General features: G+C 46.7%; 2 protein-coding genes across 2 annotated transcripts; both read left to right on the top strand.

Annotated features, from left to right (window-relative positions):
• The first annotated feature begins 27 nt into the window (after positions 1-27).
• LOC309577695 (chemokine-like factor) lies at positions 28-3203 on the top strand. The gene is made up of 4 exons (XM_082289874.1): positions 28-220; positions 298-456; positions 1187-1282; positions 2861-3203. Exons 1-4 carry the CDS (start codon positions 152-154, stop codon positions 2963-2965), a joined length of 429 nt encoding a protein of 142 aa, XP_082146000.1. The 5' UTR covers positions 28-151; the 3' UTR covers positions 2966-3203.
• Positions 3204-3838: 635 nt separating this feature from the next.
• On the top strand, positions 3839-17162 carry CMTM3 (CKLF like MARVEL transmembrane domain containing 3; the record flags this gene model as incomplete). Its single annotated transcript, XM_082290307.1, has 5 exons — positions 3839-3949; positions 12327-12482; positions 14164-14259; positions 15552-15669; positions 17134-17162. The coding sequence occupies 5 exons, from the start codon at positions 3839-3841 to the stop codon at positions 17160-17162; spliced, it is 510 nt and encodes a 169-aa protein (XP_082146433.1).
• Between the last annotated feature and the right edge of the window lie 4244 nt (positions 17163-21406).

The raw sequence follows: 21406 nt of genomic DNA, 5'->3' as shown, positions 1-21406 counted from the left end.
TCCTCCGCCCCGGCGCTCTGAGGCGGGGCTGGGTCAGGACCGGCGTCGGCCCCCGGCATCACCTGCGGTGCCAGCCCCGGCATCTCCCCGGTTCCCGGCGCCGTCCCGCGGTCCCGGTCCCGCCGCGCACCGCCCGGGCCGCGCGGCCGCCATGGCGTGGCTGGAGGTGGACCGGGCGTACGCCCGCTCTCCGCGGGGCGCGCTGAAGATCGCCCGCACGGTACGGCCAGGAGCGGCCCCGGGCCCCGCGGGCAAGGCCCGGGCCGGCGCTGACCCCCGTCCCTTCCTGTCTCGCAGCTGGTGGCGCTGGCCACCCTTCTCTGCTTCGTGGCCTCGAAAGCGCACGAGGCCTACGCGGCGCTGGCCGGCATGGAGACGGTGATCACCGTCCTGTTCCTGCTGCTCTACCTGCTGAGGCTCGACGCGCGGATGCAGTGCCTGTTCTGGCCGCTGGCTGTGAGTACTCGTGGGCTCCGACTGCCGGGGTGTCCTGGCTGTGAGTATTGATGGACTCTGGCAGTGAGTACCGATGTCCCGTGGCTGTTCCGGCCCTTGGCTGTGGGTACCGCTGTTCCCTGGCTGAGGGTACCGCTGTCCCCTGGCTGTTCCGGCCCTGGCTGTGAGCAGCGGCAGGCCCGTGAACAGGAACCTGTCCCAGGGGACATTGTCAGTCGGCTCGGTGATTGTTTCCGTACACTTAGGGCAAGCCCCAGTGTCCCGGGGAGGTTGAGGCAGTTTTTCCTAACGGAGTGTTCTGTTCCATCTGTTCCTGGATGGCAGCTAGATCCAATAACAGCCCCTCCCGGCACGGGCATTGTTTGCCTGGCTGTGTAACACCTGCACATCACAAATTAGTCACACACTTTCACTCAAATACAGACGAGTTCTCCTCCTACCTCCCTTTTGTACGTGTATTTGCTGCGTCAGTCTATCAAGTGTAGCCAAGTTGAATAAATTTGACTGCAAAAACAACAGAAGAAAGGTAAAATGAGGAAGTTTTACCACAAAGACTCTTTTTACCATCAAACCACTGGGTGTCAGTGTCCTCTCACACGAATATTGCTGTAATTCTGATTTCATGGCAATCCAGCCGTTTTTAACCATCACTTCTGTGTTGGGAGCTCTCCACGTTCTCCTTCAGGCCTGTATTTCAGAATAAATATTTTGCTTCCACTGGCTGTTTCAGGATATTTTCAACTCGGTGATTGCAGCGTTGTTCCTCCTCGTTGTGTGCTTGTTTGCAATAATAATCAGGACCAACAAGGGGACACTGGCTGGAGGAGTAAGTAGGAACATTGTTAATGAATTTCAGTTCTTAAAGTGCACGTGATTTGATCCTCTTGGTACACTCACATTGTGGTAGGACCATGCAAACAACGGTCTTGGAAGAACACACTCAGCAGTAGCAAACAAGATACATTCAGGGTATCTCACTAAAAGAAAATAATCCTCACATCACTAGTAATTTAAAGATATTACAAGACTTAGGAGTTACTACAGAGAAGTACTGAAACACTGAAAATTTGTAGAGTTTTTAAGTAACCTACATTTGCTTCCATAGCTTGAAATCCTAGGTGGGAGAATCCATAGCTCTTTTAGGACTATCCAGTGAGAAGAAATGCCAACAGTTATACTAAAAAAAGTTGAAACTTTTTAAACAGGCTTGCTGGTACCTCCCTCCTGATGTGTACACTGTTTTTTCTGACACAAGCTGAAGAACTATGTCAGTCAAAAAGGGGTTTTGTTCATACTGTGATTGTAAGAATTTTGCGTTCTTAAGATCAAAGCAGTTTAATAGTTTAAACAACTGGTATTTTTAATTCAAATGGCAACTAATGTAACTAACCTTAATAAACAATAAGGAGGGGAAAAAAACCCTCAGTTTTGAAAGTCTCTAGAAGTACAAGATAAGCTGAAATGTGACAGGCAACCAAAAGAAACCTAAAACTTGCCACTGGGGTCTTTCAAACTCAGCTTAGGCTGTGAGGTGGAAAGCTGATGGCTTCACTGGCAATGGCATCCTAAGCAAAAAGGAGACTTTCTGATTGAGTGACTGTGCTGGAACAGAATTTATATTCTCTGTTGTGAAGTTCACAGAAATTAAGGGTGGGTACAGGAGACCGAGCAGGTAGCTGGGAACACAAGTTTGGGTGGAACATGCAACATCTTCAGTGCCGGGAGGGACAGAATCACCTCCAGCCTGTTCTGAGGCACAAACTGCCTTGAGCTGTGCTCTCCCAAGAGCTCTCCTGAAAATAACTCCCCTGATCAGGTAATTCAGTGCTTGCATAAAAAACCCTTGTGTGCATGTGGGATGGGGCTGAAGGGCAGGAGCTGAGTGAGTTATCTCAGTGGCTCTTCTGCAAACACATTTTTCCAGTTACCTGCCTGAGGTTGACTATTTTTTAAATACTTCTGTATATTTTCTTCAATTTGGAATATGTTTCCCATTCAGAGCTCCAGAGGAGAAGAACAGTCTGCTGCTGAGCTTGTTTCTACGAATGCTGACTTTTCCCCTTGACTTTTCTCAGGGCTAGTCCCATTAATTAAACAACCCTTAAAGGGACAGAAGGGCTTTCATTTAAGATAAAAGCTTGTCTGGCATAATGCAGCATTAGCTTAGCTTTCAAGGAGAGCACCACACCATCTCCAAGGCCTCACACAAACATCAAACAGAGCAAGCTGTAGACAGCTCTGTGAAAGGCTGACGGGATGTAAATGTGGGTGTTATTTAATTTATCAGCTGTCTTTTCAAGGCCAGAACCAAGTTAGGAACATGTGTTTACTGCTACCTTGATGAGTCACTACAGTAAAAGCTCGAGACTGATTGGGGGAACTAATTTTATGGTTATTTTTATAGGTGTTGGGTCTTATATTGCTTGCTCTCTGCCTTGTCGACGCGGTTCTTCTTTGCAAGAAGATTAGCCTTGATAAAGCAAGAGGAAGGAGTGCTCCTGCCAAATAAGATTGACATGTTAGTGAAAGAATGATTTCTCCATTCTGTTTCCCCACTGTCTTTTAAAGAATTTGTATTTTTACATGCTCACTTTTGAATTTCCTGTGCAGTGATGTTTTTGCAAGTATCATTCATAAGGTTCATACTTTTCCAAATGCAGTTTCAGCGTTGCAATTTCACCAGTTAAAGCTTCAGAGGAAATTGTCCTGTTTTTCCAAAGTTATGTTTTTACCTTTTTTAAAAATTATTTTCATGGTTGTCTTCTTTCTCTAATAAAAAGAAAACACAAACAGGCTTAAGTGCATTATTTAATCTCATTTACTAAGTGAAAAATGTACATTTTAAAGTAAAAATGTAATGTCCCACTAACCACCCTTCAGAAAGATTTTCTTGTGCCATGTGAACTGCATGGTAAAGCATTCGCCGACGCATTTGGATCCTGAAATTTCATCCTTGAGTGGGGTTTGGCCTGGGTGACCTCCAGCGGCCCCTTCCAGCCCCAACCACCCGGTGATTCTATGCCTTCTGTGTTCAGAATGGCAGGGACGAGAAGCCCCCAGGCTCCCTGGTGTCCGTCCAGCAGCACAGGGCGAAGGTGGCAGCCCAGCTCCATTGTCCCGGGGCTGGGGGCGGGCGCTGGGGCCGCCCCCCACAGCTGGGGATGCTGAAACTTTTTTTCACGTTTCCGCAGTGTCACGATTTCCGCTTCCCTCCTTCAGAGAGAGAGAGAAAAAAAAAAATATTCCACGGCCAACCCCCCACCCCGAGCTTGAGCCCGCGCCCAGCCCGAGCCCGGCTCGAGCCCAGCCCGACCTCAGCCTGAGCCCAGCCCCAGCCCAGCCCCAGCCCAGCGTGAGCCCACCCCCGCCCGCCGCCGCAGCCATGGAGGACCCCGAGCCCGCGGGGGCCGCAGCACCGCCCGGGCTGAGCTCGCTGCTCCCCCCCCGGGAGTTCTTGCGCTCCCGCAAGGGGCAGCTGCTGCTCGCGGAGTCGGTAAGGACGGGACACCGGGGCCGGGGGGCTGCGGGAGCCATCCCTGGAGCAGCCGGGACCCGAGCGGGCTCAGCCGGACCGACCTGCCCCGGGCCGCTCAGCTGTGCGGCTGAGGGGAGAGGGGGGACAGCAACTGAGGGGAAAACAGCCGAGGGGAGAGGCGGGACAACGACTGAGGGGAAAACAGCCGAGGGGAGAGGCGGGATAACGACTGAGGGGAAAACTGGGGAACGGCAGCCGAAGGGAAAACTGGGGGAAAACAGCCGAGGGGAGACGGGGGAACAATAACTGAGGGGGAAACCGGGGGACAGCAACCGAGGGGAAAACTGGGAGGAAACAGCAGAGCGGAGACGGGGGACAACAACCGAGGGAAAAATGGGGAAACAGCCGTACCGGAGTGGGGGAACTGCAGGGCTGAGAGCGTAATGGATTTAGCGTAATTCAGGCAGAGCACGTTAGAAACCAAAACTTGTCGCGTTATACTTCCACTGCCTTAAGTGTGTTTCGCTATCGGAGACCCCTTCTCAGCAAAAAGGCGCTTGGATTTCGTTTTAAGCTATTTGCAGTGTGAATCCAGTAACCACTACGGCTGCGGTTTGCATTATCGCATGGTGCCGAGTTAGGAGGCAGCCTGTCCTGAGTGTGTCAGGAAAGACTTTACTCATGAATTTATGATGTGTGGCGTCGGGCTGTGTGTGCATCGCGGTCACTCAGCTGCTGTCCCGACCCCTCCAAAGCTGTGTTTGTCCCTGACCCTCAAAGGGATGGGCTTGCTCGCTGCTCTGGAGCCTTTGGGCTGGAGAGCTGCCCAGAGGCAAAGGCCCTGGGGTACTGTGACAGCGGCTGGACACCAGCCCAGGTGGGCACAAGGCCTTGGGCACCTGGCCTGGATCAGCAATAGTGCGGCAGCAGGACCAGGGCAGTGACTGTGGTGTGGGACTTTCTGGAATTTTACGTGTAAAGGCTTAAAACCTGACAGCTGAAACAGTACCCACCTGATAAGGAAGATCACTCACCCCATGGGGAGTGGGTATTTCACACCAAAATTTAGCTTCTGAACAGGAAGCTTATTGATTGAAATTAGAGGTTCAACATCATTTTTGCTAGAAATAATGATAAATTCAAACACTATGTTTGCTGGAGTTTTAGTTGGAGTTTTGGCAGCAGATAGTCAAATATCAGGACAGCCCAAACTAGCAGTCAAGTCCATGGAGTGCTGTTCAGATGTGCAAGGTGTCTCTGGCTGTCCACTGTGCTAGCTCAGGGAAGGTAACAAGGATATTCCAGCAAAAGAAAGGTAAGGAACAGGCAGAAGGAGGCAGAATTGTCTGTGGTCAGCTGGTGGGGACCAGCTCAAGAGTTTGTGAGGCTGCAGGCACTGCCCTGTGGCAGAGAGGAAAAGCATTCACTCAGGGGGTCAGGATGACTTCTGTGGTGGGGAAAGCCTTGGGCTGAGTAGCAGCAGGCCACAGGCTTTATCAGCTTCACCAAAAAGATTCCAGCTACCCCATCCCTCCTCCAGGTACCCCCATCACTCACACAGCATCTGTAGTTTACGAAACCACACATTTAGAAAATACCAAGCCCAGCTAGCCTGGCTGCATTGGCACGTATTTTTGTTACATACTATGTCACACACTGGAATTTCCTTTACAAGCTTACAGCCACTAAATGATGGCTTTCAGACAGCCTGGCTTTTTAACCATCTCAGAATGATGACATATTGGAGGAATACTGTTCTGGTCACGGGATCAGACTCACCCTTTTGTTGTCATAGAGAAGTACTGATGATGCCTCCTTGGAGTAATAAAATCTGCTCTGTCTTGACAAAACAGGGTTTTATCCTTTGTAAGGCCACTTGGGGCTTCCCAAGGGTTTGGCTGGCTGCAAGCAGCTCTAAAATCCCATCTGCCGAGAGCTTTCCTTGTGCTCCTTGCAGGCCAAGCCCACGTGCTCAGGACGTGGTTTCGTGGCAGACAAGAGGCAGCAGTAGTTTCTCTCCAGTTGTCTCAGCTTTGCCAGAAGAAACCCTTGAAGACAACACAGGCCCCAGAGTAAATGCAGCCTGTACACAGTTAGAGAAATGCAGTGCCAAATAATTGAAGATGAGTCCAAGTTAAATCTATCATGGTTTAAATCTGTGTTTCATCTTTAGCTTTGTATTTCTTGTCTTGAATGTTTAATTTTTCCTCTGACACGGTGCTAATGTGGGGTGGGGCTGGGTTCTGCATAAATGTATGTAAATAATATTCATGGTTACACATTTTGAACAGTGCCTTTTGTTCAGAAGCAAAGTGGAGTCCTCATTACTGTTACAAATGTCACATTATTCAGCAGCTTGGCAATTCCCCAGAAATGCATTTTATTTCTCCAGCTCTCAGCCATTTTTGAAAATAACATTTCCACACATTTCTACATGGAGGATGAATCTTTAGGATGTTCAGGTGTAATGTGCTCTGGTGCAGCACCCATGTATCCTGGTGCTTCCCCCAGAGCAAGTCAAGCTGGTGATGGAGCTGATTACTGCTAGAGGCTTAATTATAATCTCAAATTTTATTCAGATAAGGAAGTTAACCTCCCCCCATCCCCTGCTCCTTTTACTTTTGATCTCCACAGAATCACAGAATGGTTGGGGTTGGAAGGGACCTCTGGAGAACATCCAGTCCACCCCACCACTAACCTGCCTGATTAATTTTTTATTCCACATGGGATAGCTGTAGAGCCAGAAAGAAGCAGTAGCATCAAATACATTTATAAGCTTCACTGTCTCTCCTAATCCTGTTTATTCTCACTGCCTTACTCCCTCCATTTTCTAATCACCATTTTTAATCTTACAGGTTAATTGTTTTTCCTTTCTGTTCTCCCCCCCATGCCATGATTTCTTCCACATATTTTAACACTCTTGTTAAGATACTCATTTTTCCTAAATACTCCAGTTGCTGTGTTGAAGGTCATCATCTCATCCATGCTGTTTTCCACCCTTAAGAGATGCAGTTTTCATTTCCCTGTGTTCTGTGTTGGAACCATTTGACAGCCACTCTCACACTGCCACCAGAGCTTGTCCAGACAAGATCCCCAGTTGTGGATTCTGCTGCTCACCCGTCTGTTCCAGTCGAGCTTTTGTGGCTGCTTTAACTGGCATCTCCTCAATCTCCTGAAGCCAGCATGCAGTGGCGCTACATTTTATTTCTTTTTCATAAAGATGCAGTATAAATATTTACAATTGTGTCAGTTTTGTGGTGATGTAAAAGGATGTAGAAATCATTGTGCCAGTTTCGCTCCTCTTTTCCCATCTTTCTCCTGTCTTTTCAGTCTTCTCTGAACTGACCTTCACAACTGAAACTTCAGCTGCTCAGTGTAAAGTCTCCTTTGAAGAAGCCCCCTGTGCCTTTCTCAGGGTCTGTAGCCAGAAGGCCTCTCCTGCAGCCAGTTCTGGAGGAACCAGGAATTTCACCTCCACGACAAGTGCAACAGAGAAGTAGTAACTGAACAGCAGAGAGCACTGAGTGATGCACTTTGTCTGTCTGACAAAAATACGAGACCCGCATGCACTCTTGTCCAAAAGATACCACTGCTACCCACTTGTAAAACCTTAGGCAGACCTGTTCTTTCCTGTGGAGGGAGGTGAGGGCAGGAGATGAGGAGCAGGAGATGAGCTGGTGCAGTGCTGCCAGCAGCTTCCCAACATTCCCATATCCCCAGCGGATTCCGGTGGGTCTGTTCTCCCTGCTCGGAGGAGACAAACACCTCTGGAGCTGCCATGACCTCAGCACTGCTCAGGCCTCCCTCCCTTCAGGGACACTGTGCACTCTCACCACTGTCATGATTATGTTTTAGATCTTGAACTGTAAGCCTGTTGTACAATAAAGTATAACTTTGTAATGCCTGGCCAGTTTAAGAAGCTCAGCAACAGAATATTAAGTAATAATTACATGGGTCTGAATGGGAAAGTTACTTTTGGAAACACAATACCAAAGAAGGCTTTTTGTGTGAATGGGAGTGTACATAAAAGGTGCTCAGTGAATAGTCAGGCTGCTTTTTTGCCAGGATTTTTTATACCCTTATGATTGCCAAGGTGTGAAAGGTTCCTGTCCTGCTCTTTGCTGCTTTAGAGCTTCCTGCATGCAGATATTCCTTCTCAGTGAAGCTGCAGCGGTCACACTAACCTTTCATCAGCAGCTCAGGAAGGGCTCAGACTCAGCTGCTCTCAATGCTGAGGGTGTAATCCCAAGTGAGGGGAAGAGAAAAACCCTGTGTAAATACAAATTGACAAAACTGATAAGACACTGGTACTTTTTTTTCTCCCAGAAGCAGCAGTGCTTTCTGAAAGTGCTAGAAATGAACTTGCAACTGCATGGAGCCTCACAAACTTCCTCTCTAGCTGCCTTTTTTTTTTTAGCATAGCTACAGAGCTGTTAGAAAAACAACAAGGTCCCATAGCTTGACCTTTCTCTGAAGTGACCCTGAAACACACAGCTCCAGGAACAGAGGTGCAGAACAAGTACGATGTGCAGTGGAACATTGACAGTCCTTGGAGGGGTCAGGTTATATTCTGAAGGGTGCTTTTGAGTTTTTAGAGCAACTTTCAGTTTGCGAGGTGTTTGTCACAAAGACTTGAATCCTGGAAAAGTACGTAGGTGGGTGTCATTATGTCTGGGTACAGACTCGCACTGCAGTGTTTGTATTGTGGGAGAGGTGTATTTTTAAAATTTTGAGATAACATCAAATGCTCAAGATAGTGGCAGTGCAGTTTAGTGGTCAGAAAAGGACCTACTCACTTTTACAATTCAGAAAAGACAGTTATAGGTAATATCCACTGTTGCTCAAGGAGTCCATGCATTCCACCTGCCAGAAGAGGAAATGAGCTGTACAAAAGGAGAAATGAGAAACATCATCAAAACCCTACCATTTGTGGGCTCTTGTATTACACGGAGCTGTTCCCGAGCTACCAAGGAGGTTTGGCATTAAAATCCATGTCAGGGCTGCAATGGGAGATGGAAAAGAAGAAAACCAAAGAACAGGGTGCAGTGCCAAGGTGCAGTGCCATGGTCATCATCGGACAGAGCCCTCGGGCACTTCCTTCCTGTTGTTCCTCTGGCTCTTTCCAGGGTCTGCCTGCCTCCCCTTCCTGGACCTTCCAGCCTTCCCCCAGTGAAAGCATCCAAAAATACCATCTTTCAAACCTTCATTCTCAAAATCTGGTCCATTTTTGTATAGGTGTGTATTTCACATAAAATCTTCCTTGGGCCTTCTCAGTCTCAGAGTGCCTCCAGAATGAGGAAGGATGTCGAACTGGAGAGCAGTTTACCACACTTCAGATTCTTTCCCCTTTACTGATACCATCAATAATCTACTGAAACCAAGTGGCTTCTTGTGAATCAAAAGGTGCCTTTGTTTTCAATGTGCCTTGAGGTGCAGTTCTCCTCGCAGTGGGATGCTGACAAGTGGAGAGCAGGACAGGCTGGGCTCAATCCCGCCACCGAGAGTGAGGAAGGTGGGAATACAGTGACTGTCCTTCAGGGCTGAGGAACAGGCAGCAGGAGACTGCTGTCATCTACCAGTGATGCAGGGCTTGATTTGAACAAGTAACTGGCCTGGTGACCAGATTTTAAAATAACTGATATTTCCCCAGCTTCTCTGGGTCAGACCCAGTTAGAAAGTTGAAATGCTCAGACTGGTCTTTCTGTCTCTTCAGCAGCTTACCTGGCACGGAAACAGGGATCCCCTGGCACATCAGCACCTGAGATCAGGGGCTTCTTGGTGTGTTCCTGCCATAGAACAGCTCCTGTTTCACCCTGAGCTTGGCTCATGTCTGAACCTCACACCTGCCCAGGGCTGAGGGGAGACAGCAGGAGCCTTCCCTGGCACAAATTGCCATAAAGCTGATAATAACAGACCACAAAGGCTCTTCCTTTCACTTCACACGCTTCCGACAGGAAAGCTTTTTTCTCAGTGCAAAGGCAGTCAGAGCACAGGGGTTACTGACTCAAACAGAATCGAGATCAAAGGGATCTCTGCTGTGCAGTGTCACCTTATGTATCTGAAATTTGCCTCTCTACCTCCCCTTGCTGCTCCAGTAGGACATATTATTTAACACTGCATTTAATCCTTTCCTAAGAGATCACCAGGTTTAGTTCAGGTCTAATGATCTGCCATAGGAAGGGTTGTGGTCGGTGGGACCAGCCCTGAACCCATCTCCCTGCTGCTGGTCATCCCTGCAGCTCAGCTGTCACATACCTGCCTTTAGCCACAAAAGGGAAGATATTTTTTCAACACCAGAGCAAGAAAAAATTGTCGTGTATAGATGGTGATTTCTTTTTAATCCAAGAGAACATCGAACTGTGTCTAAATTATGTTCCAGAAATGCAAGTGAAGCAGATTCACAGAGCAAGTCCAGTCTTTGTTCTTTGGGGTGGAAAGGGAATAGGTGCTGTGATAGGAAGAAGGAAGTTCTCTCTCCTCTTAGGAGTTGTCAAGCTCTGCTAAATCCCCTTCCCTTCAAAGAGTTATCACTTTCAGCTCACAGAAAGAAACTACCATGCTAAGGATGGGACACACGGAATGAGCTCACTCTGCTTTATGAAAATGAGAAAAACCTGCAGAGAGGCTCTGTGAGCAATAAACATATTAAAATGGGGTAAACACCAACAAATGGGGCAGGTATTACCAGCTACCAGGCCCGTGCAGAAGTGAGCTCTATATGTTATCCCAGCTCAGTTTCTTAGAACCCAGTGAAACAAGAACAATGCATAGATGTTTTAAGATAAATACAGTCTCTTACTAAAAATGTTACATCCTCTCTAGTCTCGGCAGCCAGTCCTAATGGATGAAAACAATATACTCCAGTTGTTAGCATCCTGGTCAGGCACTGACTGCTTTCCCCAAAGCAGGCTGAGTGTAAAGGCTTGTTAATTAATTACGCCAAAAAGTTATTTCAGTGGGATTGAACTGCTTAGTTGCCCCCTAAACATAAAAGGGTTTTTTGATATATGTATTTGAGGGTTGACTGACCTCTCATAGGAGTAATTACTAATAACTATAGGAGCCTTATCATTCAAGTGTAATGGTGATCTTTTCCGAGGTACAGGTGGTCCCCAGGAACCCATGGTAGCAGCAAAGAAAGAAATCCATAGAGCTGAAATTTAACAAGGCAAATGCATTGATTACCTTTGCAGGAAGCTACATGTGCCTTCAGATGTGCCATCTGGGGGGAAAGAATACATTTATTTTCAGTGCTGTGTGAGTGGGAATGTCAGTGTCCCAACGTGCAATTAGAAGTTGAAAACATCCTTGTAATCTAATGCTCAGTCCCCCCTGCTGTGCTGGCCAAAAGCATCCCTGAGCTTTGGGAAGGCAGAGATTTGTCTCCAGGAGGATGGGCTGGACAGAGCAGCCCAGGTGTGAACTGGCACATAATAATGTGTAATTCAGCATTCTGGCTACTTTTGTTACTTCAAGCTAATTTGATTGAAACAGCAAGCAGTTCCTATGCAAGGCAGTAGAACACAGGACTGGAGCCTCTTTGTGGGGGTGACCAACCCCAGTACAGCAATTGAAAATGGTGTTGAGCTTCTCCATGGTTCCCTCCCCTTCCACTTTTACAAACACAGCAGCTGAAGGCCCAGGAGTGTAGGACAGCAGTCTGGTACTGTCTGGTTTAGCTAAAAATGCATTTTCTTAGTAGTTTTTCCATTGTGAAACTTTGTATTTTGAGCCATAAGGTATATGCTAAAGGTGTTTCAATTGAGTGGGAAAACAAATGCCATTTTTATTATTTTACTAGAGTTAGGAAACATCACAGAGATAAAACAAATCAATGGGAGTTACCAGTCCTGTTACTCTCTAAGACAGCTGCCATGCTGGAAACTGGAACCAGAGACTTCCAGAAATCACAGAACAATTAATTCTTGGCCCTTTTCTATCCATCACCAGCAGACTTTATTCTTTCAAATCCAAGATTATAAATGCTGAGTTACTTCAGGCTGTCTGAGCACTGATTTGGGTTTCAAATGAGAGCTGTCACGGCTGAAAGCTTAGAGCTCTGCTTGCTTGGCAACACCCCACTCTATTTTCAGAATGATGTTGTCAGAGCTGTTTACAATCCCGAGCAAATTACTGACTCCAAGAGGTGCAAATCCACCCAGCGCTCTGGAAAAGCGATTTCACACACATGGAAGTAAACACCATTACTTCAGATTTATTCCATGCTGAACAAGAAAAATCATTTGGCCCAATGAAAAATAAAGCAGGAAGCAAACTATGCCATCAGCAGCAGCACTGACAGAAATACACAGGGAAAATAACACTTCAAAGCTGCTCAGCTGCCTGCAGCTCTGCTATTCCATGCGAATAACTACGAGTTTTCCCTTTACTTTAGGTGCTGTCATTTATCATCTTTATCTGCTATATTGCATCTCTAGCAGCTTCTTTCATGATGGCACCACTCCTAGAGTTTCTGCTGGCACTGTTTCTCTTTTTTGCCTACGCCTCCAAGCTTAATGAGAAGTTTAAAGGAGCCCACTGGCCTTTGGCGGTAAGTGAGATGTGCAACAGAAACCCCCAGGTTTAATTGTGCACTGTGAGGGGAGTGAAAGGGGCTGGGCAGGAGTTCAGGGTGACTGTAACAACTTTACTGCCCTATTAGAAACTTATCCATGCTGCCTCTGGTTCAGAAGGTCCCAGAGCACTCTAAACTATGCTCTGCTCTACACTGCAGCTTTTTGGGCGCTGACACAAAGCGTGGCTTTATCAAACCACTGAAATTATGCCCAATTCCAGGCAAATAGCTTAGGGCCAGCATCAGCCCAAGTCAGTCTGACTGCCGGGGGCTCCTTATTGGCACCCTTACAAAGGGTGTTGTTGATAATGGGCAGACTTTATTAGGCTGTGATTGAATTCTCAGGTGGAGCTACACTCACAAACTGAGCTGCTCTGAGAAGGGGCAGCTCTGGCCAGTTCATGCCCACACAGGAGCCCAGTGGCTGCTGAGGCAGTGCTGGGGCTGCAGGAGAGCCCTGGCCACTGGATGTCCCTGCAGCCTCAAATATCACTGCAAAAGGAGCAGCTGCTTTGCAGTACAAACACTTCAAAAAACCCCACTGATCTTATCAATCTGGATTCTCTTTTGGTACCATCAATAGTTCATTGCAGTGAGGTTTGAATTAGGGTTCTCAGTGTATAAAAGTAACTTTAGCAAGGCCACTGGTGGATAAAACAGTATCAGTGACTTTGGCTACAACTGTGCACAGTTTTCAGCTGGTAATCTCAGTTCCATCATTTTCGCATTTTCTACATGCATCTGGTTCCAGAACTAAGACAAAAAAGGCATGTGCGTGTTTATTATGGCCATTACCATAACACACTGCAGGCACAGAATGTAGATAAGTGACCTTGTCCTGACTTCAGAGGAGTCAAGTTTCTTGTAGGATTTGTGCTTTGAGACAGGATCTTACTCCTCCATCTGTTCTGGAAAGGCAGAAGAGCTAATTGTGAACAGAGCTGAGGGTACCATTATTGCAGCCCCCATGATTGGCACATGCCCTGGGAACCACAGCTCTGTGTTTAAAACTCACTGCAGAGACAGCCCTGCTGGTGTGACCGGGCACAGCTCAGCAGGACTGTGCCAGGGATCACACCAGGCACGTGCTCCTGGGGCGGGCTGGTGGAGCTGCCAGTGGACATAGGAAGTATAAATCATCCAACACTAAACCAAGTGTTTGGTTCCTGAATGAGGAGTTCCACAGACAGGTCTCCATGGAGATCATCACACAGACCTGCATCCACAGAGAGACAGGCACCCCGTTCCCACGGGAGCTGGGGCCTCCTGAGCCTCTGGTGCCCCAGGAGTTCTGCTTCAACACGAGGGTTTTGAGGCATTTTAAATGATTTTTCCATTAAAGCCCTAGCTGTGCTCCAAGGCACAGCCCCAGCACAGCCCCTCCCAGCCTGAAGGAAGGTCTGCCTGACACAGGCAGGGTAGAAGCAGGATTTATCCCAGCATCTTTACGAGCAGAAGTTTATGCCAAGGTTCAGGTCTTCTCTCACTTAGAAATATTTCCCAGATGAGCAATTCCTCCTCTAAAGCAAACCAGGCTGTGGTCACATGCCAGCAAGGCCACTGATGCAACAACAGAGGGGTTGAGTGTTTGTTTCCAAAATGGTTTTTAGAGGAAATCCTTGACCAATCTGAGAATGCTCCATTGCTTCTTTCACAGGATTTCTTGCGCTGCGTCACCGCTGCCATTATTTACTTTGCCATTTCAATTGCTGCTGTCTCAAAGTACAGTGATGGAGCATCCAAAGCAGCAGGGGTGAGTAGGCATGAGCTTTCCACCTAAGTGTTGTGGTGAACTGAGTATGCATGTACTTAAGAAACAGTTCAAATATGACCCCACTGCAAGTAACAGAAGCTTCTTCAATTAACTGAGAATTAATTTGCCTAAAGCAAAGAAGAAATGGTCAGTTTTTCAGAAAAACATGTTTTGAACCAATGAGTAGTTTTTTCACCCTAACAGTGCTGCTCAGTGTTAACTGTACCCTTAGGGAAGGCACCTATTCTGGTTTTTAATTTTACCAGCTGTACAGGGAAGATAAACTGTTCCTGCAAAGAGTATCAAGGTCCTTGAATGGAGGGAATAATAATAATAATAATAATAATAATAATAATAATAATAATAATAATAACAATAATAACAAAAAAAGAAACCAAACCCGTAACTGCTAAGGCCAGTCTAAATTATGTAATTTCAACCTCCTGCCTCTCCTGCTCAGTTTTACTTGGATGAGTGGAAACAAGAGCAGTGTCATTTTACCCTCCAGTAAAAGGACTGGCTAGGAGAGAGCCTTCACTGTCAGCATTTTGTGGTCAGAAATACAATACAGCCCTTGCCTCTGCAACTTGACTCTAAGCATCAATAATGTATGCAACATAAATAAATAACATAATAAAAACATAAAATATAAAACATAAAAACATAAATAAAATTTGCATAACAATTTTTTAAGCTTGGGAAGAACAATGCCCAGTGGTGTTGGCCAGCAGCCCTTCCCAAACCACCCCACAATACAAACCCAAACCTTGTGTTAATCTTTGTCCCTGCAGGGAGACCCAGAGCAATGGAGCGTGTTCAGCCCAGGCTCCCAGACCTGCCTGTGCCTGGCACAATTCTGCTGCTCTGACACTGGAGAGGGGACTCCAGAATCATTTTAATCTCAGTCTGGTTTGCTCAGCAGTAGACACATCTCCTTGCAAAGAAGTGGAAAATCATTTCCAGAGAAATGGAGGTGATTTCTTGGTGGCAGAGGTGCAGGAGGTGCTCTCCTGTAGCTTCCAGCAGTGCTGATGCCCAGAACGTGCCCAGAGCCTGAGAGGGCTGCAGCCTGGGGGAGGGATAAGGACACACCTGGTCACTTCTCAGGCTCCCAAATCAGCTGTAATTCAGTTGATGCCCATGTGTCACAAACCATTTCCCTTCCCTGCCTTTTTGGAAAGGCACAGGCCAAAAAAACCACAGAGTTTTTCTTGTGTCGGTTTGGCTCATTTTGGTTTGTCCCTGACAAACGTTGAGCTGTTGTTAAGGAGAGCATTCTTTTGCCCTTTCAGGTGTTTGGGTTTGTAGCCACCATCGTGTTTGCCATTGATTTCTACATAACCTTCAATGACCTGGTCACTTTCCTCAAGCAAGGCAGCTCCGATTCCCCTGAGGGGCGCAAGACAGAAGGTGGGTAAAATTCCCTGTTCTGTTACACGAGCTGCAATGTGAGAGTTCCCTCTCCATTTCGCCCTTTGCAGGGAGCAAGAGCTCTTGCTCAGCAAGAGCAGTTTCTGTTCTTGGCCACCTTGTGTTTTTGTACCACAGCTCTGCTCGGTTAGGAAGCTGCAAATGGAATTCCAGTGATTTATAAAGATAACCTGAAAGCCAGGAATGTGAAGTTTCTCAGAGTTTCACAACCTCTAGCTTTGAAAGATCCCAAATCCAATTATAGAAATTACCATGCAGCACAGATTTTCTTTCCCCATTAAAATATCTTACTGTAGAAACAAGCAAATATCTACCTTTTATTTCTTGGTAACTTGTTATTAACATCCATTAATCCACAGCATTTTATGTCCAAGTAGTGCTTTTCTCTTATCATTTCCTTGTCATGATTGCCGCTTATGATCAGCTTTGACCATCTGTGGGCAATTGGCCTTGAAATCCAAGGGTCAAACATAAAATTTAACAAGACTGTTATCAGGTTTTTTTTTCTATTACAGTCTACTCCAGATCAGACAGATCCACATAAACAAAGATAAAAAGAGGGTCTTAGGTGTTCAAATCCAGTTCAAGTCAGGACAGGGGTAGCTGTTATGCAGTTTCCAGGAGCCCAAATCAGGCATCATGTCCCTGTGACTCCTTATCGCACCCACGTGGATTAAAAAGGCTGCTGCACACTTAAAAACAAAAAAATATCCCAACGCCCCCCCAGAAAATCCCATTTAAAACCCCCTCAAAACCAAACACACAAGATGTGTATAGAATCCTAGGAGGTGAACAGCAGCACTGAAAGTCTCTTCTGGGGATTTTAGAAGTCTGTTAAGTGTTTTGCAAGCTTTAGGCTGAAAAGAGAGACAAAGGAACAAAAGGATCAAAGGAACAGAAAACAGACTGTAAAAGCTGAAATCTGAACTGCGCTCAGAAGATGATGAGGTGGCAAGGGTACAGAATTAGGATACAGATGAGATCTGATTGCCCTGGAGATGGAGACACAAATACATAAACTCACGGACGTGCAGTCGCACAGCGTGGTGTTGGTGCCCATGCAAGGAGGGCTCAGCCCTGCAGCACAAACTTGTGTTCACACGGGGGCTCTCGAGTGCTGAGGCCAGAAGGATGGAGCTCTGTGGGCCTGCTGGGATTTCTCAGCAGCTCAGAGCTTCTGGCTCTCAGAGGGGTTGAGCTGCAGTGCCCAGAGCAGCACGGATGCCAGCAGGGCCTCTGAGCAGCATCTCCCAACTCCTTCAAACGCCGTTTCAGGTCCCATCACCTCAGCAAGAACTCATTTCACACAAGTGTTCATTCCCAAACCCGCTGTGTCCTTTGAAGCACACCCTGCCAGAGCAGCCTCTCTCTCCCAGCCTGAGCCACAGCTGGGGGGGATTTCCAGTTTGCATTTTCACTTTTGTTCCTTGTTTTACCCCTCAGATGAGGACTCCGACTCTGACTCAGACTGAAGAACCAAACACCACCCAAGCGTGAAGGGAAGATGATCAAGCACTTTCCTCTTTGCTGAATGCACTGCCAATTGAAATATCCCCTCATTCCAGCCTCTTTCCACCTCACTGTTTATGGAATCACCAGAGCACAGACAGGGCAGTGATGTGGAAGAGGAGACTATTCCCAGTGCCATTAAACACTCCTTCACAACTACAGATCCTACAGTAGTCCTGTCCAAACACAGCTCAGTTCTCTGTTGCCTCTCCCCACTCAGCACATCCATGTCCTGGGTAAATGGGAACAGCATTTTTAACATTTAGAGCTTTTAATGTGCTTTTGTAATTCCAAACCTTTAACACTTAGAGCTTTTATACTTCTTGACGTGCCAAAGAAGAGAGGTTTGGATGCCTCTATTTGTATTTTTCTTGATTAACTAACTATTTCTTTATCTGAAGTCTGAATGCTCCCACGCACTGAAGGCCTGGATGACAGTTAACACCTTGGTGTCAATACCTTTGTATCTCCTGCCTGTCTGTGACAAGGAAAAGTGACAACTGGAAATCTGCAGCGAGAGCAAACCTCAAAGTATAATGGTGCTGCAGGACAGCTGGCTCATCAAACATTCAGTATCCCTTTTTTTAAGCTGCTTGGATGGAGTCACGTCCCATCTGCTGCAATTTCACCACAGGCTGTGATGGAACAGGTGAGGCAGCTCTGGGCAGCCCCTGTCCTGTTTTTGGGGAAGCCCCTGGAAGTGTTTGCACAGCTAGGGAAGGCAGGCTTGGCAAACACCTCCCAGCAGGACCTGCCTGGTGGAACCTGCAAGTATCTGTGTCCCAGGCACCACGGCTTGGTGTCCTGCTCTGTGCTGAGGCCACTGGTGCTGCCGTGACACCAGCACTGCACTTGTGCCACTGGCACTGTGCTGCCACACTGAGGGTGCCCAGGCCCCAGGGGGGCAGTGCCTTCTCCCCACTGTGAAAAGGCCAAGAAACCAACCCCAAACTACAGAATGTCTGCAACGAATTCATCTCCCCAGCCCCAGTGTCTGTGTGTGGCCTGGGTTGGTTTTTCCCCCTGGAAGGATGTGATTTATCTCGTGGTGGTGTATTCCAGGGGAAAAGCCGCCTGGATTTACAAGCTGTTTTCACAGGTAACACAACCTACCTTGAAATATTTGTGTCCATTTTTAAACACTTGGGAATGCTTGGGAAGAGCATGGCATCCTCCTTACTGATGGCATCAGACAGGTCTGTGGCAAAGAAACTCGTATAGATTTTTAAAAAATTAATACAGTACCAGGACAGGTGTAATTACAATGAGAGCAGATAGTGCTAACAGAGTAAGTGAAAAACAGGGATAAAACAATAAAGGCAGATTTCCTTTGGAATAAAATTAGCACCTGGGTTCCAGTTCCCTGTGGCAGCTGGCTGCTGACAGCAGGACAGGGAACCTGGCAGGGAGCAGGGGAGGTGCTGGTCAGGCTCAGAGCTGTCCAGCAGGCAGCTCCTACACATCTCCTGCTTCCTGACCACTGACAGCATAAATGCAAAACAAGTGGTTGCTTCTAAATGTGAAAAATAATCTTTGATTTATGAGAAAGGTCTCCTTGGACCTTTTCCTGTACAAAATCCTGTGTTTCTTTCCCTTCTCTTGTCATATTTTACTGGCACACACTGTGATGTTCAGGGGACCCAGGCTCATTTTTATACTCATTTTGTATTTCTCTTTTTTTTTAAAGTAAAAAATGTATTGCATGTCACAGCTGGAGACATGGTTAATATTTAGAAACCATGCTGGATTAAACCTCTTTTAATAGGAGTGTTTGGTGTCTTTACTTATTTGGAGACCTGATTTTGCTGCTTTGCCTCTGCCCAGCACAAGGGCAGAGCGATTTAAGGAATCCTAAATCTGTTCTGGGGAGGGGGCACAGCTCAGAGCCAGCCCTGGGGTCCAGCCACAACACAAACCTCTTCCTTAGGGCATGAGATGAAGGAATTGAACCAAGAATTAGTTCTGAAATACTGAGTAGACATTGGGGGTTCAGTGCTCCCTCTTGGCAGCCAATAACCCTGTAAACAACAAAGTCCCCTTCGGGTTCACCCTTCACACACCCAGAATATACAGAGGTTGTCTGGTCATCTTTTCCACGCTGGACTAAAGTAAACAAAGGCAGCAAACAAAATGTTCATCTGTTGCTTCAGGACTGCTGTAGCAGCTTGCAGTGAGGTGCCTGCCCAGAGAATTTCCTTACTGGCCTTTAAGTACTTGGTGACTTCATTTATTTCGAAGCAGTTTGCTCCCAGGGTCAGGCACTTGTGTAAGATCCCAGCCTTTTATTTACAAAGATCTGTTTCATGACTGAAATAAAACACAGTTCTGTATTTTAGGAATATCATTCCAGAAAATTAAAATAATTATTGTAAAGCCAGTTTTGATTGGGGTGGAAGTGGCTGACTCGGTCTTCTGCCCATTCTCTGCCACAAATACTGCACCAAGCTCAGGGTCTGGGGCACGTAGAGGAAAAGTCAGCTTGGCTTTTTGGCTTTTTGTTTGTTTGCTTGTTTTTCCTCAACTGACAAGACCAGAAGGGTGCTGGGAGTGTTGGTTTCTCTGCAATTCAGGTTTCAGGAGGCAAACACAACACTGCACCTGCAGTGTGGAGCCCTTAGTTCAGTCCTGATTTCAGTGGCCTCGTCAGACACCTCTTTCCAATCACAATCACTCGTGTCCCACAGAGGAGCTGCTTCCAAAGCCCCCAGAGCCCAATCCCTGCCCTCACTGCAGCTCCAGCACAGCCACTGCCACCTGGAGTTCCTGGGCCTGCCTGAGGAGTTTCCAACCCCAAGTTTGGACAGATCCTCATAGAAACAATGCCAGAAGTTCTGTGATCTCAACACTGACCCAAAGCCACTGACAGGAAGGGAAAGAGGCACCTCTGCTGAGTTCACACAGCTCTCACATGGCTGAAGAGCTCTCTCCCTCCTACCAAGCTTTTACATTTATCTGGGGACTTGTTCAGATTTGTGCAGTGATTTTTGGACAGGAGAGGAATTCAAATACCTTTCCAAGGAATTCAAATACCTTTCCAAGCAGCTTTTTTAGATTCTGACTGAAGTAACAGGCTCTGTTGTCCTTTGAGCACTCACTCTGTTCATTACTCCACCTAATTTTGCTTTTCACTTGATACTGTTCAAAGTTCCTCAAGTCTTAAATTTCCACCTGACAGAGTCACTTCCAGGATACCAAGGAAGAGCAGAGCATCTCAGCTGCTGTGATGGTGGAGAACAGCCTGGTTGCTGGAAGGCAGAACACAACTGGATGCTCTGCTCAGCAAGCACCTGGTTCCACTCATCATCCTTCTGCCAAGGATGTTCACTGGGCACATTCCTGATCAGAAATAATGTCAGTGCATGGCCTCACTCCAGATTTGCACCAGGACACAAACTGCCCTGGAAGAGCAAATGCCAGATGTGTCAGCACGTGCACAGCAGCTCCACCTGGCCATCCTTTAATCCTCTGAGAGAGGATATATCAAGGAAGCAGAAGAAATTTAGGTAAGCACTGAGAATGTGAATCCTGTTACAAGATGCTTGAGACAACTTTTTGTATGGAGTATTGGTTTAAAAGTCAGGAATAAATAAACAGGAATGCATCCAAAAATCCACACTGCCACACAGATCCCTCCTTTAGTGGAAGAATTCACAGCACTCATTGTTTTGTAAAACTTCCAGGTCAGAAAGGAAAACAATGCTACCCAGAAAATTTAAGTGTGGTTTTGTTTGGGGCTTTGGGGAGAAGGAGTTTGGGTGGGGGTTTTTTGGTTTGGGGTTGTTAGGGGTTTTTTTTGGTTGGTTGGTTGGAATTTTTGGGGGGGTTTGGGGTTTTTTTGTTGCTATTGCTTTTGTGGAGTTTGGTTGGTTGGTTGGTTTTGGTTGGTTTTTTTTAAGTAAGTCAATTTTAAAATCTATTTCTGTGAAGAGGAAAATACTGATTCCAACATTAATTTTCACCAGGAAATACTTGTCCTTTTCATTTATGTATTTTGGACATAGCGCATCACATTTTTTTAGCCTGATCCATGAATTAATTAATTACAGTCTTCCCAGGAGACTGAAGGAAGACCCAGTGTCTAAAAGTTAGACAAAATAATTTCTTTTTCTACATTTGACAGCTGATGAAGCTAGTCCCAACCCAGGAGCACCATGGATGACACCCTGGATAATGCCACAGTGCTGACAGCCCCACACAGGCAAAATGA

Source organism: Coloeus monedula, assembly GCF_965178545.1.
Source record: "Coloeus monedula genome assembly, chromosome: 13".
Lineage (NCBI taxonomy): Eukaryota > Metazoa > Chordata > Aves > Passeriformes > Corvidae > Coloeus > Coloeus monedula.
Note: the sequence above shows the minus strand (reverse complement) of the source record. Positions and strands in the feature narration are given on the sequence as shown.